The sequence below is a fragment of the Zootoca vivipara genome, chromosome 9 (genome assembly GCF_963506605.1).
Source record: "Zootoca vivipara chromosome 9, rZooViv1.1, whole genome shotgun sequence".
NCBI lineage: Eukaryota > Metazoa > Chordata > Lepidosauria > Squamata > Lacertidae > Zootoca > Zootoca vivipara.
This window is the reverse complement of record NC_083284.1, coordinates 46,746,688-46,765,316: the sequence shown is the minus strand read 5'-3', so window position 1 is coordinate 46,765,316 and position 18,629 is coordinate 46,746,688. Positions and strand designations below refer to the sequence as shown.

Below are 18,629 nucleotides of genomic sequence, written 5' to 3'. Positions count from 1 at the left end.
CCAACCTATATCCTACCTTTACATTTGCTCATGGCAGCTAACAATGTCCTACAAAACGCTGTTTTCCATATTTTGGGGCAAGGTACCCTGAGCACCTACTGGACCAGCTCTGTAGTTTGGGAACGGGTGGCACTGTGATATGATGGTCCCACTCCTAACTTAAGGGTCAGATGGTAGAATCATGTTGTTCAGGTTTGTGGTGCTTGTGCTATAAGGTACTGGAGGGTTTAATCTTGTCCCCTGTGCTATTCAACATCTATATGAAGCCACAGACGAGATAGCCAGTAGTTTTGGAGTTGGGTGCCATCAATATGTTGGCGACATCTAGCTCTGTTTCTCATTGACATCTGAATCAAATGAGGCTGTGCAGAATGTGGACCATGTTGGGTGAAGCTGGATGAGGGCCAATAAACTGACACCTGGCAAAAAAGAGACCGTGCCCTGGTGTGGAACTTAGGTAGAAGACCTATTCTGGGTGGGGTTGCATTCCCTTCGAAGGAGAAGGCCCAGGGGGCTTGAGTAGCTAAGTGTTCTTTTCACCAGCTTCAACTGGTTATTCAGCTTCAATGTTACCTGGACAGGGATATTAAAAAGGTGGTTTTAAAACCTGTTCCTATGCATCTATTAAATCTGCCTAACAATGGGATTTAAACTCTGCCAGTGGGGCCCTCTATGTGCAAGCCCTCCACTTTAAAAACAGGCACAAGCCGTTTTTCTTTTGTGTTAACCCACACATGTGGGTCTGTAGAAGCTCAAATATAATTCATATATCCTCTTACTAATACCCATCAGTCTGCTGCTCTGACTCATTGTTTAATCTGCCCTGCTAATGTTGTTTTACCTACAAATGCATTGTCTTCTGTTTTAATCTATGCCAACCTTGGCATTGCTCACTCGGTGAAGGGCGGGCTAGAAATCCTTCTAATAAATACTCTAAGACAGCAGGTCAAACATTTCCCTTCTTCGCTTTACAGGCCTTATGAAAGGCGAACAGCACAGGACAGGAGCTGAAGAAACTCATTCCTGCGTGCTTATAGTCTCACATCCTGCATATTTTCCATTGACAGCTTTCTTTCTGATGCGGTTGTGCACTCTAGTCCAAGCATGGCCTCCTGGTTAGAGATTTGGAATCAAATCCTGTAGCTATTCTGCCCTTTGTTTGAAAGTGCAACAGACACAGGACAGGGTTGCTAGCAAGGGGGAGGAAACCTCAGGCCCATGTTACTTCAGTGACTAAAATATCTATTCACAACTATGTCTTTTCCTAGACTGGTATAGTCTGGTCACAATTATCCATGCTTTGCTGTTTGCCAATTTTGTTCTGGACCTGATTCAAGTACCTTCTGGACCAAATTATGAGTTGGGCCTCAAATATCTGAAAGAAAGCATCTTCCTTAACCAACCTGCCCATACATTTAGACCTGCAGAGGAACCCTGCTTATGCCTCAAGTGAGGGCTGTGGTAACCGGATGCCCTGAAGGGCCTTCTCGGTGGGAGCCCCTCACTTATGGAATAACCTCTCCTCTGAGGAGTGTCATTTCATTGATGCGTGTGGCATTGATGAGTGAAGACTCGCCTTCTTTGTTTTATTCCCTTCCTGCTGCCATGTAGATTTCCACTGAGATTTCAGTTATGGTAATGCATTATTTCTTTAAGCTTTTGAAACATCACAAATTATGGTTTTAATGTATATGCAGTCCTGTCCCAGGACCATTTGGTGAAGGGCGAGATAGACAAACTTGAAACAAACATACACAGTTGGGCATGTTAGTTTGGATTCCTTCTTGGCAGGTTTAATAGAACCAATTCAAAGGACTGGTGTGTACTTTTAAAGCTCTAAACCCCATTGGAACCAAGTACTTTTACTCCTGAGATAATATGTATTTTAGGACCACCTTCTTCTTTGGATTGTAAATTGCTTTAACCAATTACTTTTATGCTGTTGTATTCTGCTCAGGGACCTCCTGGTGAAGGATGGGTAAGAAATCAAATGAATAGCAACGTCACCTGAAGGAGCCCCACCTTCCATGGCCACCTCTCTGTGCTCATAGTTCATCTGCTGATGGCCTTCTTCAAATGCCTCCGTAGAGAAGAGCCATTTTGAGCTCAAATATGGAAGGGACTTGCTCCAAGCCGCTTGCCTGATGGCACTTTCTTTTTGGTGCTAGATAAAAATATTCTTTTTTTTTTTTTAAAACATACTTTTTATTAATTTTACAAAATACAAAAAAACAAAAAAACGGTACATACTTAAACCCCTTTTCCACCTCCTTCCTACCCACCCACATGGGTCCTCCCCTGCCACAGAAGTATCCCATGTTTGTGAACAGTCAGAAATGGTCCATTTTATGCTTGGATTTCTGTCCTCCTCCCCCTCCCCTGACCCCAAAGCCCCCCCCTGCCACCAGGGAGCTCCAGCAAACCAGGGCAGTACGCAGGAGGACATCCATCCAACCATCTATTGTTATACCAAAAAAAGAGAAAAATAGAAATAGGAAAAAAAGGGGAAAAAGAAAGGGCGAAGAAAAAAAAGAAAAAGAAAAAAACAATACAAAACAGAAAAATTTTTCTTGCATTCATAGTTGAAAAACCATATTTTATGGGCTTCCCCTCCCCCCCCTTCCCCGGTTTTCATCCCTTTTTTATCATCTGCAACAGTTTCTTACTTTATAAAAATACACCTTTGTATCTTATACAACTTATAAATCAATTGTTAACATTTTCATCTAATATTCAAATCACTGAAAATTCAAACTCCCATTTTCTCTTCCCGTGCCTAATTTTTTTTTCTCCCTCTATAAGCCTCCATATTTTCACATTTTCCAAAATCCATTCACTTTTAAAACTATAACTATTCTCAATTTAACCTTACATCCCCGATTACCGGCTCCACCCCCCCCAATCCAGCAAATTCCAAAATCAGCAGACCAGTTATAAACCTGTTAATCCATCCTTATAATCACAACATCACTTTCCCTTCACCCCACCCCCTGTTTACAGTCTCTTGCCATCCAGGTCACCATACAGGACCCCTGAATTTCTTCTCTTCTCTGCATATTTTTTCCTTCTTCCCTGTGGGCGTTCTGGAGTTCCAATAATACCAATCGTGCCCCCCTCAAAGACAGGGCACTCCATCCAACTTTTTGTAGAGTAGAGTCATCATTTTTTTCATGGTGTGTTTCATTTTGTGTTGAATCATCACAGTCCTCATCTTCATCTTTTCCTTCCCCATCATTGTCATTCTCACATTGCTCTTTTTCAGTGTCAAAAGCTTCATCTCCTAGAAAATCATATTCCGCCATCACCTCCTGAAATTTCTGCTGTAACTCCTGTCGTCGTGTCTCCTCTTGACATAACTCTATTCTTGTTTCCCACATTAAGGTCAAAACAGACCGCTGGAACTCAGGGGAACACTTTTTTGTTGACATATTTCAGTCCTGCCAAGGTCAAAACTTATCACGTGGGGTGGAATATGATCACAGTTTATTTTCTCGACTCCATTTTAACAAGCTGGCTGCATTCTTCAAGTCTTGTTAACAATAAAGTTCGAACTCACATTTCACAAGCACTTAAGCCAAAAAAGAAATTCCACAAAGTCCAGAAATACAAAGTGAAGTAAAAATTGACTATAAATCCTGATCAACTCACTGAATTGCCTAGGCTGCCGGCTCCCGAGGGAAAGAAAGGTTTTTCTTAGGCTTTACCTCATTGCTGCAGGGCAGTCATAAACCACAGTCTCTCTCCCCTTTTCACCCTGCATCAAAGGGGATATTCTCTTTGATGCCTTTGAGGGATCCTTTTGAATTACAAATCTTCTGTTTATGGCTTCGGGTTTCTATTTACTGTCTCTTTGTTGCCGTGGGGGGGGGGGTGGCTTCCTCTTTTCTCCCCTCTCTCCCAGACCAAATTGTTTTATAATCCAAATCGTGAGGTTACTTACAGTCTTTTCCAATCGTTTTATTTTCGGAAGAATCCAGCGCTCTCCGCCTTCGGCTTGAAGCTTCTCCCTGCTAGAATAACGTTGCCGCTCAAAATGGCCCCCGCGACTTCTACCCTCCTCGCTCCGGAGCTCTTATTAGAGCTAACCGAAGAGTTGGGGAGTCCGGATTGGGTCTGTGCCGAGCAAATTGCCCTCGGGACGCCCTTCCCGAGGTTCTAAGGGGCGCAGCGTTGCTCTCGCTGCCCTCCCCACTCCTAGCAGAGACGGGCCGTCTCGGAGACGAGACGAAACCCCGCCGATCGACGCTGGCGCTGAATCCGGAAGCCTAGATATTTAATTTTACTTTCAATACTGCTCCTTTCTTCCTAAATAGCTCAGGCAGCTTTTGATGTACCTTTAAGTATTCTTGACTTATTTTCATCTGCCGACTCATAGTCTGTTTGCAATTTCATGCATTTGTACATTTTGGGGAGAGAGGAACCTTGTAACCAGCTGGAATCAAAGTTGAAAAGCAATAAATAAAAATAAATGGACAAGTAGCAAAATAATAATGACAAACATGACAGCTTTCTCCAGAGACCACAACCGTGTCATTTCTTCCTGACTGGATCTATGAATGGTGAGTTCACAATTACTTTTGAGCATGTGAGCACATATAACCTGTAATTTTAACATATAATTTCATTAGGATTATTTGTGTTTTATTCGTATTTATTAGGTTATTTTATTTTATGTCTGTTTATTTTTAATGATTGGTATTACTAGTTTTTTTTAATGAGTATTTTAGATTGCTTTACGTTAACCACTTGGTAGAGCAGTATTCTTCAACCTTTTGAGACGTAGACCCCCACATCTGGAGACCCATTTCTTAATTCCCCACCCCCATATTTGTATGGTAGCAGTGCAGCTGGTGTGAACAGCTTTAGATCACCAAATTGGGAGGGGTGGCTAATACCCCAGAGGACAGGATCACACTTCAAAATGACCTTAACAGATTAGACAACTGGGCCAAAGCAAACAAGATGAAATTTAACAAGGAGAAATGCAAGGTACTACACTTGGGCAAAAAAATGAAAGGCACAAATACAGGATGGGTGACACCTGGCTTGAGAGCAGTACATGTGAAAAGGATCTAGGAGTCTTGGTAGACCACAGACTTGACATGAGTCAACAGTGTGATGCAGCAGCTAAAAAAGCCAAAGCAATTCTGGGCTGCATCAATAGGAGTATAGCATCTAGATCTAGGGAAGTAATAGTACCACTGTATTCTGCTCTGGTCAGACCTCACCTGGAGTACTGTGTCCAGTTCTGGGCACCACAGTTCAAGAAGGATACTGACAAGCTGGAACGTGTCCAGAAGAGGGCAACCAAAATGGTCAAAGGCCTGGAAACGATGCCTTATGAGGAACGGCTTAGGGAGCTGGGTATGTTTAGCCTGGAGAAGAGAAGGTTAAGGGGTGATATGATAGCCATGTTCAAATATATGAAAGGATGTCATATGGAGGAGGGAGAAAGATTGTTTTCTGCTGCTCCAGAGAAGCGGACACGGAGCAATGGATTCAAACTTCAAGAAAGAAGATTCCACCTAAACATTAGGAAGAACTTCCTGACAGTAAGAGCAGTGGAATTTGCTACCAGGGAGTGTGGTGGAGTCTCCTTCTTTGGAGGTCTTTAAGCAGAGGCTTGACAGCCATGTCAAGAATGCTTTGATGGTGTTTCCTGCTTGGCAGGGGGTTGGACTGGATGGCCCTTGTGGTCTCTTCCAACTCTATGATTCTATGATTCTATGAAATGACCCAGTAGAGTGGCTACTGACCCACTAGTTGAAAACCAGTGACTTACGATATTTTTTATTGAAGTAGTAGTACAGTAAGTCCGCAACTTACAAGAGGTTACATTCTGGAGCTTGCACCAAAAGTCAAATTAGTGTATAGTCATACCTTGGTTTAAGTACACTTAGGTTTGAGTACGGTACTTTCAGTTTAAGTACACCGCGGACCCATCTGGAATGGATTAATCCACTTTCCATTACTTTCAATGGGAAAGTTCGCTTCAGGTTAAGTACGCTTTAGTTTAAGTACTCCGCAGACCGCCTGGAACGGATTAATCCACTTTCCATTACTTTCAATGGGAAAGTTCGCTTCAGGTTAAGTACACTTTAGGTTAAGTACAGACTTCTGGAACCAATTGTGTACTTAAACCGAGGTACCACTGTATAGTAAACACCCATTTGGTTCAATGGTGGGTGGGATGACCAAAGCCATTTTTCCTGGAGCCCCACCCCCTTTATATTTTAAATAAATATATTTTTGCCATGCCCACAAAGCTGAATGTGCACCAAGTTAAATGCACTTAAGTTGGAATCATAGAGTTGGAAGGGACCTGGAAGGGAATCCTTCCCACAGCCATCCCTGGGTGGGCTCAAACCACCAACCTTCTGAAAAAGGTCGATGCATTGACCTATTGCATCACGAGGCTTCCTTACTGTATACTGTATAAATCTTGCCAAGTAACATAAGTAATGGGTGGTATTCAATTAAGCTGTACTCATGGCTAATTAATGAGCATGGCTAATCTTAGTAAGTCTACTCTTGAGTAAAGCTTAGCTGAATACTACCCAATATGCCCGACAAGGGCACTATGGTCTGCTCACATTGACAGAGATGATTGCACGAAGAAACCTAAGGTTGCCTAAAGGTCACCATGGCTCTCAGTGGACTTACTTGTGAGTAAACATACCTCAGCTCATGCTTCCCAACTCTGATGCACACACATTGCTATTTATTTGCTTTCACATTGCGATATATTTTCCCTTCCTGTCTTTGGGAATCTTTTTTAAAAAAACATTTTGCTTGAAATTGTGTGTGTAGACCAATTGCTTTCTGTTGGAAAGGGAGAGCTCTTAGTTTCTCTTTTGCCAGCTTCCTTGCTGTTCTCTCCTTAGCGACAGTTTACCACAGAGTCAGGACAAACAAAGGAGCATTTATCCGGGATTTTCTTCCAGCCCTCCTTCCCCGCAGCATCTCCCTTTAGCTTGCTTCAACGTTTGAAAAGACACAACCGGCAAGGAGGCAAGAAAAAGAAGCAAACAAATAAGGTATGTCTCTTCCCTGCCCCATGCAAATGATCCTAGTTAATTGGTTTTCTCTGGGCTGGTTCTAAGAACTAAAACTAAAGCCACGTGCGCTGAACCCAGGCAAGCGGAAAGCAGCCCCAGAAGGTGGAGGTGACCTGCACCTCAGAAGTGGTGGATATGAAGAGGTATTAATTTGCTTAACAGCCTTGACTAAGTAGCTGAGGAAAGGCAATCTCTTCTCTTTGTTATGAATCCAAGAAAGAGAGTTTAAAAATACAGGGTGTGTATGCAATACTACAGAGCAGTGCTGGAAATATTAAATTTCGATGTGTTTAATATAGTGAATGTCAGCAACAAATGCATTCATTGAACTAGAATATCTGAAAATTGTATGTATCGCCCTCCCTTTCAGTTTGCCAAGACAGACAGTACTGTTGTGTGTGATGGTGAGCAGAGCAGCGAATCCACCAAGAAGGGATTCCATGAATTGGCTCTTTGTGAAGACAGACTATCAATTCCATGATTCTTTAGAGGCACTAGGGTTGTTGTTGTTTTGCATTAAACCCCATTTAATTTCTCCAAAGAAACCAGAATGTACATGGATATTCATATTTGTCATCTTCATATCCATCCTTTGCTCCATAATAATTTGCAGCACTGCTCTGTAGTATTGCATACCCTGTATTTTTAAACTCTCTTTCTTGGATTCATAAGTGGACACACACACACACACACACACACTAGAGGGGGGGGGAGGGGGAGAGGACAGCCTGCCTGCTTGAACCACAGCAGTACCAAAAATGATTAGCACACCTTTCTGATTCCAAGAAAACAGATGGGTGTAATTCACATCACATCACTTACTAGAGAAGCCTGAAAATAAGAGACGAGTGACAAGATATGCACTTCAGCATTGTCAATGGGCTTCCATAGTAGCTAGAACGTGGATACAGTCCAAGTCACCCTTGTTACTGGGAAACAGAACCTTTTTGACATGAAACAGTTAAAACTCAGTATTTGAAATATACCTCTGAACAGAGACCAGTACTCCAGCAGAGAGGGAGACAAGGGAGCTTGGGCAGTAAGATGGGAGGCAAAATACACTGGAAAAACATTGAGGGCAGTTTCCATTGTCCAAATTCCCACAATTAAGGAATATACAGGTAAGTTGGATTCTTCTCCCAAAACTTTTTCTTCTTCTTCTGTTACTTTGCAGCCATTTCTTATCAGGGTCATTCAAAAAAGCCCTAAGAATAGACCAATTTCTGAATGTCTATTTCTCATGCTTTTATCCATCACCACAATCCATTTTCACATTAATCTGTGATTTTAAAAAATATTTCCTAAAACTACATATTTAAATACGTTAATAAATGTGTGTTAACTCAAAGCATATATTCAGATCTCTCTTTTGAAACATTTAAACTGCTGAGAATGTGTATAAAAGGGCAAAATCTGTTAAGATTGCCTATCTTTATGTGCACATCTGATATGAGAAATTAGGTTGCTTTTGTACAGGATCAAATTCTTCAGACGGAGTCTTGAAGGAGTCTAACCTTGAACAGAAAGGAGCCTTGAAAACACTGCACAGGGAGTGTGTTTTTGAAGACATCATTTGAAGACATCATTTTGCATCCATCAGTGGAGCATCACACTCAGCAATTTAAAGCAGTACAGTTGTACCTTGGTTGACGAACACCTTGCGAGTCCAACATTTTGGCTCCTGAATGCCGCAAACCCGGAAGTGAGTGTTCCGGTTTGCGAATGTTCTTTGGAACCTGAATGTCCGGCGCAGATTCTGTCCGGTGCAGATGCAGGAGCTTCCTGCAGCCAACTGGAAGCAGCGCCTTGGTTTCCAAACGTTTTGGAAGTCGAACAGACTTGCGGGACGGATTCTGTTCAACTTCCGAGGTACCAATGTAGTGTCAATTAATGCTCCCTTATCAGTTTATAGTACAAACCATATCATATTGTTTAGAGCATAAAAACAATAGGTCCTCTGCCCACACACTTTCATCTCAGGCCTCAGAAAATATGCTGGGATACCAAGAGGTAAGGTCAGCAGTAAACACTTCAATATCTTTTTTTGATACATTATTTGGACTTTACTAAGTACATCAAAAAGCCTGCTTAGTTATAATCCACACAATAGCTGAGGACACATTTTAGGATTTACTGTTTTTAAAAAGTGGCAACACCATGCCATCATCATCTTAAATATTGTAAACGATACAACAATAAATACCAGTACACTTGGAACATAGACAAGGTACTTCTTGTGTTGACTGAGGGATCCAAGTGCTGGAGAGACCCTGAGGTACATCTATACCATTGGGGATAGCTTGTTGTTGTTGTTGTTTAGTCGTTTAGTCGTGTCCGACTCTTCGTGACCCCATGGACCAGAGCACGCCAGGCACTCCTGTCTTGCACTGCCTCCCGCAGTTTGGTCAAACTCATGTTGGTAGCTTCGAGAACACTGTCCAACCATCTTGTCCTCTGTCGTCCCCTTCTCCTAGTGCCCTCAATCTTTCCCAACATCAGGGTCTTTTCCAAGGATTCTTCTCTTCTCATGAGGTGGCCAAAGTATTGGAGCCTCAGCTTCACGATCTGTCCTTCCAGGGAGCACTCAGGGCTGATTTCCTTAAGAATGGATAGGTTTGATCTTCTTGCAGTCCATGGGACTCTCAAGAGTCTCCTCCAGCACCATAATTCAAAAGCATCAATTCTTCGGCGATCAGCCTTCTTTATGGTCCAACTCTCACTTCCATACATCACTACTGGGAAAACCATAGCTTTAAAGGGGATAGCTACAAAGGCTAAAAAAGTTTCTACCTGGTTCAAAGATGGGCATCAACCTGGAAACAGGAGGGCTGACTAGCAGCTAGGGAAAAGAGTGGCTCATGAATATTGGCTTCCGGACAACACAGTGACCTGCATAGCTCTGTTAAATCTCATTGCTATGGTTAAAGTTATTTTTTTTAAAACACCCTCTGCTTTGGGCAGATGTGACAATCTGGGTCGGAACGAGAATCTGGAATACTCTGGCAATGATTCATGCCTTAGGAACAGATTTTCCAATTTCATCATCTGTCTGTGCAAGTCTAAGAACACTTTCTGAAACAACCTGCTGAAAATGTCGCTTCCATTTAACATGTTCACAATTTCAGTTTTTTCCTGCCAAACTTAATCTACAGCACCTTGCAAAGACCATCACAACATTGTGGAGTTGCTATTTCCAACACTCTGGATGAGATACTTCTAGGAAGAAAGTTCCATCCATTTCGGTTCTCGTTGTTTCTTGTGTTTCCAATCTTAAATTCAGTTCTTTACATTTTTGCAGAAAATTAACCAGCATTTTAATGTGAATTTCTCCTAGTTTTTGTATGCCATTTTCACAAATGCGCCCATTTCTGCGAGCAATATTCCCTAGTATGCATTTTTGTATGTATGTTATTTTCACTAATATATGCATCCATATACACATATTCCCTTAACATATGCATATTTGTAAACATTGCTTAGGGAACTGCATTGCGAACTTTGGGCAAGTGTTAATTTCATAGGATGGCTGTGCTTCAGTTCTCATATTCTTTTAGAAAGCGACAATTTGGTAAGATTTGGCTTTAAATGCAAATGGAATCAAACCTCTCCTGTACATTGTTAGTAGAAAAACAGGGCTAAAGGGATGAATTTTATAAATAGACTGATTTTATGTTGGCACCCAGCTAAGCGCCTTTTCTTTTCTCTCGCTAGCACTTTTCGCAAACTCTTACCAAGATAACACAAAAATGATGATGCTCTCCACTCTTCTATTTCTGAGCTTTCTGCTTGGGACCAACCCAACACCATCTGGCCGCCTCTCCTGTTACAGGAAAATATTAAAAGACCACAACTGTCACAGCGTCCCAGAGGGAGTGGCCAGTCTTCGTCCAATTGATGGGCTTCTTCAAGATCACTTCTGGGAGGGAAAGGGCTGTGAGATGGTCTGCTATTGTAATTTTAATGAATTGCTCTGCTGCCCAAAGTAAGTCACTTCTTTGACTCTTGCTTTTTTTTCTTTGCAAGGAGAGGTAATAATAAATAAATAAATAAATAAATAAATAAATAAATACCCCACCCATCTGGACGGCTTCCAACAAAATATTAAAAATACAATAAACCTCAAACATTAAAAGCTTCCCTAAACAGGGCTGCCTTCAGATGTCTTCTAAAAGTCTGGTAGTTGTTCTCTTTGACATCTGGTGGGAGGGCATTCCACAGGGTGGGTGCCACTACTGAAAAGGCCCTCTGCCTAGTTCCCTGTAACCTGGCTTCTCGCAGTGAGGGAACCACAAGAAGGCCCTCAGCACTGGACCTCAGTGTCCGGGCAGAACAATGGGGGTGGAGACGCTCCTTCAGGTATACTGGACCGAGGCTGTTTAGGGATTTAAAGGTCAGCACCAACACTTTGAATTGTGCTTGGAAATGTACTGGGAGCCAATGTAGGTCTTTCAGGACCGGTGTTATGTGGTCTCAGTGGCTGCTCCCAGTCACCAGTCTAGCTGCTGCATTCTGGATTAGTTGTAGTTTCCAGGTCACCTTCAAAGGTAGCCAGGTAGCCCCACGTAGAGCGCATTGCAGTACTCCAAGCGAGAAATAACTAGAGCATGCACCACTCTGGAGAGACAGTCAAACGAAACTGAAGTGTATGTTTTATGATGTGCACCAAGTCCCACTGAACTCAACGGGGCTTACTTGTGACTTGATATGCATAGGATTGCACAGCTTCATTGAAATCAAAAGCAGAAAAACCCTCCATCTATTATTATCTAACGTCCCAAATGATAACAAGACAAATGAGCTCGTTTCAAAGCTTCAGTACCAAAATATGACATAGGAGTGCTATGGTCTGAAGACATGGCTCAGGGATCTTGCCGAAAGTAAGCAACCTTGGTCAGGTCAGAACCTGGATGTACACTGTCTTAGGGAGGCACTGTAACTCAGTGGTCAAGCATCTGCTTTGCATGCAAAAGGTCCCCAAGTCAATGCTCAGTGACTTCAGGTAGGGCTGGGAATGATCCCTGCCTGAAACCAGAGCCACTGCCAGTCTGTGTAGACAATATGGAAGTAGACAGACCAATGGTCTGACTTGGTATGTCAAGTTTCATGATGGACAGAAGTTGGGTCATTCTTAATTTTATTTTTATTTATTAGATTTATATACCGCAGGACAGGCTGCTTCGACGAGTGAAACCAACCACCTGTCTCCTTGATCCTTGCCCATCCTGGCTTATAAAAGCTAGCCAGGAAGGGCTGGGCGATGGGCTTCGCGGGTTGGTAAATGCTTCTCTCCATGAAGGAGCCTTCCCAGACCCGCTGAAAGAGGCGGTTATTAAACCGCTTCTTAAAAAACCATCTTTAGATCCGGCCAATATGGCCAACTATCGCCCAGTCTCAAATCTTCCATTCTTGGGCAAGGTGATTGAGCGAGTGGTTGCTGAACAACTTCAGGCACGCCTGGAAGAAGCGGACCATTTGGATCCCTTCCAGTCAGGATTCAGGCCTCATCATGGGACTGAAACTGCCTTGGTCGCACTGGTCGATGATCTCCGGCGGGCTAGGGACAAAGGTAAGAGCTGTTTCCTTGTTCTGCTGGATCTCTCAGCGGCTTTTGACACCATCGACCATAACATCCTTCTGGATCGTCTAGAGGGTTTGGGAGCTGGGGGCACTGTCATGCAGTGGTTCCGCTCCTTCCTCCTGGGCCGTGTTCAGAAAGTGGTGGTGGGGGATGAGTGTTCAGACCCCTGGGCTCTCACTTGTGGGGTGCCTCAGGGTTCTGTCCTCTCCCCCATGCTTTTTAACATCTATATGCAGCCGCTGGGAGAGATCATCAGGGGGTTTGGGCTGGGTGTCCATCAGTATGCTGATGATACCCAGCTCTACCTCTCTTTTAAATCAGAACCAGTGAAGGCGGTGAAGGTCCTGTGTGAGTGCTTGGAGGCGGTTGGAGGATGGATGGCAGCTAACAGATTGAGATTGAATCCTGACAAGACAGAAGTACTGTTTGTGGGGGACAGGAGGCGGGCGGGTGTGGAGGACTCCCTGGTCCTGAATGGGGTAACTGTGCCCCTGAAAGACCAGGTGCGCAGCCTGGGAGTCATCTTAGACTCACAGCTGTCCATGGAGGCACAGGTCAACTCTGTGTCCAAGACAGCTGTTTATCAGCTCCATCTGGTACGCAGGCTGAGTCCCTACCTGCCCACTGACTGTCTCTCCAGAGTGGTGCATGCTCTAGTTATCTCTCGCTTGGACTACTGCAATGCGCTCTACGTGGGGCTACCTTTGAAGGTGACCCGGAAACTACAACTAATCCAGAATGCGGCAGCTAGACTGGTGACTGGGAGCGGCCGCCGAGACCACATAACACCGGTCCTGAAAGACCTACATTGGCTCCCAGTACGTTTCCGAGCACAATTCAAAGTGTTGGTGTTGACCTTTAAAGCCCTAAACGGCCTCGGTCCGGTATACCTGAAGGAGCGTCTCCACCCCCATCGTTCTGCCCGGACACTGAGGTCCAGCTCCGAGGGCCTTCTGGCGGTTCCCTCACTACGAGAAGCCAAGTTACAGGGAACCAGGCAGAGGGCCTTCTCGGTAGTGGCACCCACCCTGTGGAATGCCCTCCCACTAGAGGTCAAAGAGAACAACAATTACCAGACCTTTAGAAGGCATCTCAAGGCAGCCCTGTTTAGGGAAGCTTTTAATGTTTGATGGATTTCTGTATTTTAATGTTTGATGGATCTCTGTATTTTAGAATTTCTGTTTTGTTGGAAGCCGCCCAGAGTGGCTGGGGGAACCCGGCCAGATGGGCGGGGTATAAATAATAAATTATTATTATTATTATTATTATTACTTTGTCGTAAGATCCCAGGGTGGATTCCGACTTCTGTTTTAGACCACCACCACTCTTGTTCCTTACCTAATAAACATTCAGATATTTTGGACCTAAGGTTAGCTAACAATATGTAAGTCCACTTAAGTCTTTGGTGTTAACACAAATCTCAGGACTATTTAATTGCTCATCTTCTAACATTGTGTATGCCATCAAATGCCAACAGTGCCCTTCAGCTCTCTATATTGGACAAACAGGCCAAACCCTACGCCAAAGGATAAATGGACATAAATCTGACATCAGGAACCAGAAGACAGAAAAACCAGTAGGAGAACACTTCAATCTCCCAGGACATTCTATACAAGATCTCAAAGTAGCTGTCTTACTACAAAAGAATTTCAGAAATAGACTGGAAAGAGAAGTTGCTGAATTGCAACTTATCACCAAGCTCAAAACCATGGAGGGACCTGGTTTGAACAGAGATATCGGATTTTTATCTCATTATACATGATAAGCGATCTTCAGCCATCTCAACCCTTGCTTTTTCATGCAAAACCATTTGCAGTCGTTTGCGGTCATCAACAGCTATCAGTCAGTCAATCACCCATTTCCACCACCCTTCTGAGTGATCCCCCCTCCCCATCCCCACCCCTCCCCACCCCTTCTCTACATAAGTGCCTGGAAACTTCCATTTCACTGTATCTGAAGAAGTGTGCATGCACACGAAAGCTCATACCAAAATAAAAACTTAGTTGGTCTTTAAGGTGCTACTGAAGGAATTTTTTTATTTTACTTCGATCCAGACCAACACGGCTACCTGCCTGTATAGGACATAGGGCCACTGATCCAATAGGTGTGTCCACTTGTTCATCAGGGAATTCTGGGTAGAAATGGTCATTCTGAGGACAGCACTGGTTGTTACAAGAGCATCTCTGTTGCTGCTAATTTCAAAGATGAGCAGCATAGACAAGAGGGACAAAGGGAGGGGGTGGTATTTTGGAGGTACCGGTAGCAGTGTGTGTACCGAGGTGGCGGCGGTATGGTAACTGGAACACACAACACCATGAAATCAGGTTATATGGAATAAGCAACAGGCAGGTTCAGGAGCTAGATGCTTCACATTTTCCCTTCTCCAGTAAGTTCCTTTCAATCCTATTCTATTTATCTGGCAGAAAGCCCAACATAACCATGCAGAACATTGTGCTGTTGGGGAGGAAAGTAAATGGGCTTGATATTTAGAAATTGGTCAATAACCCTCATTTCCAGAGACATTAGGAATTCAAATAAACTGAGCTCTTTAAGCTCTATCTAATTCAGGGATGGGGAGCCTGTGGCTGTCCAGCTGTGGTTGGACTACAGTCATCATCAACCACCTGCCAGCATGGTCAATTAACAAGCATGATGGAATTGCTGTCCTGCAAAATCTGGAGGGCCACAATTTTCCCATCTCGGTGTAATTCATAGGCTATAGAGAGACGGTGGCCAATATAACTAAGCATAATTGGTATACAAACAATGAACAAAAAATGGTTTGCTGAGTTGACAAAAGAAGTGATGATTAAATGGGCAAAAGATTTGGGGAATAATATTGAATATGATGCGTGGTTGAAACTATGGAATCAAACTTTAAGATTTACAGCATGTACTGCCTTGAAAGAAAATGTATATAAGATGATGTACAGATGGTATTTAACTCCAGTTAAGTTAGCTAAAATGTATAGAATGAGTGATAAAAGTTGCTGGAAATGTAAAGAGAAAGATGGTGAATTTTATCATATGTGGTGGACATGCGAAAAAGTTAAAAGATTTTGGGAAAGTTTATATAATGAATTGAAAAAGATGTTTAGATATACCTTCCCAAAAAAACCAGAAGCATTTTTGTTAGGAATAATAGGAGGAGAGATTAGAAAAGAAGATCAAACACTGTTTATGTATGCAACAACCGCGGCTAGGACTTTGTTAGCCCAAAAATGGAAATTACAGGAATTACCTACAATTGTGGAGTGGCAGATAAAAATGATGGACTATGCTGAACTTGCTAGATTGACATGCAAGATTCGTGACCAGGGGGAGACAAGGTTTCAAAAGGACTGGAGTAAATATGTGGACTATATGGAGAAAAACTGTAGATCATTAAAAACTCTCGCAGGATTAAAATAAACCTTACGAATTGACCAATATGTTAAAAAAGGAACTGCAAAAAAAAGGAATTAACAAGAAACCCGCATGAAGGGAGGGGGGGAAGTCATAGCTCGGCGGAGCAAGGTAAAAGATGTGAATATAAGATCTTGTATAAAAGATTGGTTTTGTTAATTTGTTGAATTTGGAAAATTGGAATAAAATGTATTTTAAAAAAAAAAGAACAAAAAATGGTTTGCAATAAAGAAAGGAAAGAAGAACATAGTAGTGTTCTTTTAATGAAACAAGTGTTTGAATACTAATGGAGCTTATTCTGAAACACCACTGCTTTTAACTGAGCAGTTTTAAGTAAGTATATTTTAGGACCCCTATATTATTAAAACCTCACATGTGGCCATGAGCCTTTTAACCTAAAGTTCAGGTAGAAGCCTGGGTAGATTTGCATTTAATGAAATGATTTGCCTCCAGTTTCAGTAGGGAAATTGAAAGACCACCTGGAAACTTCAATTGGTCAAAAATGTGGCTGCCTGATTATTATGTCACCTCTCTCTTGTAAGATCTGCATTGCTTTCTTACTCATTTTCTGACTCATGTATGAGTTCTAACCTTTAAATCCCTAAATGGCTTAAAGTTGAGTTACCTGGAAGACTACCTACTCCCACATGTCTGGCCAGAAGTTAAGGTCATCATCAGAAGCTCATTCCATCTTTACATGGAATTAAGACTAGTAGGAGGAACTCAAGGCAGAGCTTTTTAAATGGAATCATCACTGAATTGTGGGAATACACTCCCCATGGAGACCTACCTTTTAGTCTTCAGACAGTTGCCGAGAACTTTTATTATTATTATTTGCAGCTTCCCTTTTACATTTAGTTGCCTGCTTCTAATTTGATTGCTGGCTATAAAGTGCCTGCTTTTATATGGTTGTTTAGTCTGTCTTTCATTTATTGTATTTTCATAATTCTTGTAAGCCACTTTGCATATTTAAGAAACACAAGAAAAATGAAAGTATAATACCTATAGGATACTTTCCAATTTGAATTTCTGCCCATTTCTTTCAGGGGCATCTTTTTTGGGCCAAAAATATCATTTGTGATTCCCTGCAACAAGCCATGAAGAAACATTGTGTTTGAGAAAGGACGGCAAATGCAGGACTTCGTTCATGAAGGCTGTAATAAAGCTTATGAGGTCATCAGGTCTAAAGAAGATGGACTTTGAATGCCATATGGAAGCTACTATAGGCACCATTTTTAGGCAGTGTTTTGTTTAAACAAGACTAACAGTCCCACCATGTTTATCACTCATTGAATGGGTATTACCTCCAAGGAAGTAGACTTTAGAGACTGTAAAATTAAAGTCACTAAAACCCCATATGTAGCAGAGCTCTCAAATCTAATTTGGTAGTGATGTTGATGGACATTGACCTGACCCAAGTAACACAGCACAGAAGATACACTGTTTGGACTGCCTGGGTCTTAATAACAAAGACTAAATTAACTAAGACTTAGCTAAAGTGTTTCATATGACTGTTTTCTTTAATTCCTGGTGTTTTAACTATTTGTACGCAACTTGAAGCATCAGTTGTTACACAATTAAAGCAAGATTTAATTCTCAATTCTCTCATTTAATAGACTAAGACACTGAACTACAAGTGCAGTTAATCCTATCATACTACTTTTTAAGAAGGAATTCAATAGCCATTTAAAGTGATGTAGTTTCCATTGAAACAGCTAGTGCACACTTCACAGAAACTGTTAGCACATTTGCAAAGCTAAGCAGGGTCTTACATGGTTTCAAATTGGATGGGAGACCACATGTTGAGATGCCTGCATTGCAGGGGAGTGACCAGGTGACCCTCAGGGGGTCTCCTCCAGCTCTACAATTCTGATTATATTATCTGCCCTGCCGTTTGATGGCAATTCTTTACATTTTGGTTTCCCCACTCCCTTCCTCCTGGTTTCTTGCCATCTCTCTGAAGATGGGGCTGTTGCGACTAGTGGGACTTCACAAGCTTCTACATACATTTCAGTTATAAAATTCTAAAGACACCTTTATGCTTTTAAGGAGACACAGCTGCTATAAAAACAGACTTACAATTGAACAGCAGCTGGTCACGCATGGACTTGAATCAAAGCTCCATGAACACAACACAACTTCAGCTGGCTTAGATCAGGCCACGTCTGAAAAGAAGCAAGACATTAATAACTTTAAATGCTTCTCATCCTTAAAGGGAACACGGAGACATGACTGCAGTTATGCAAATTCATTTTTAAGCAAAATAAAATACGGCAACGTGTTTTTGTTTTCCAGTTTATGTCCCATTTAACGCTCCTTCCTCCAGGGGGATTTTGGGTAAGTGTGGGTTAAACCACGGAGCCTAGGGCTTGCCAATCAGAAGGTCGGCGGTTCGAATCCCCGCGATGGGGTGAGCTCCCGTTGCTCGGTCCCTGCTCCTGCCAACCTAGCAGTTCGAAAGCATGTCAAAGTGCAAGTAGATAAATAGGTACCGCTATAGCGGGAAGGTAAACAGTGTTTCCGTATGCTGCTCTGGTTCGCCAGAAGCGGCTTAGTCATGCTGGTCACATGACCCGAAGCTGTACGCC

The 18,629-nt window shown here is 42.5% G+C and overlaps 1 protein-coding gene across 1 annotated transcript; it reads left to right on the top strand.

The window, feature by feature from the left end:
• The first annotated feature begins 6,933 nt into the window (after positions 1 to 6,933).
• Positions 6,934 to 17,565, top strand: SCRG1 (stimulator of chondrogenesis 1). Its single transcript, XM_035113200.2, has 3 exons — positions 6,934 to 7,037; positions 10,770 to 11,040; positions 17,088 to 17,565. Exons 2-3 carry the CDS (start codon positions 10,805 to 10,807, stop codon positions 17,140 to 17,142), a joined length of 291 nt encoding a protein of 96 aa, XP_034969091.1. The 5' UTR covers positions 6,934 to 7,037; positions 10,770 to 10,804; the 3' UTR covers positions 17,143 to 17,565.
• Positions 17,566 to 18,629: the final 1,064 nt, after the last annotated feature.

Bases quoted from the DNA above. Each gene is read 5' to 3' on its own strand.
- SCRG1 (XM_035113200.2), top strand. From the start codon at position 10,805: ATGATGATGCTCTCCACTCTTCTATTTCTGAGCTTTCTGCTTGGGACC. The intron at 11,041-17,087 runs GTAAGTCACTTC...CATTTCTTTCAG, and splicing joins GAATTGCTCTGCTGCCCAAA to GGGCATCTTTTTTGGGCCAA.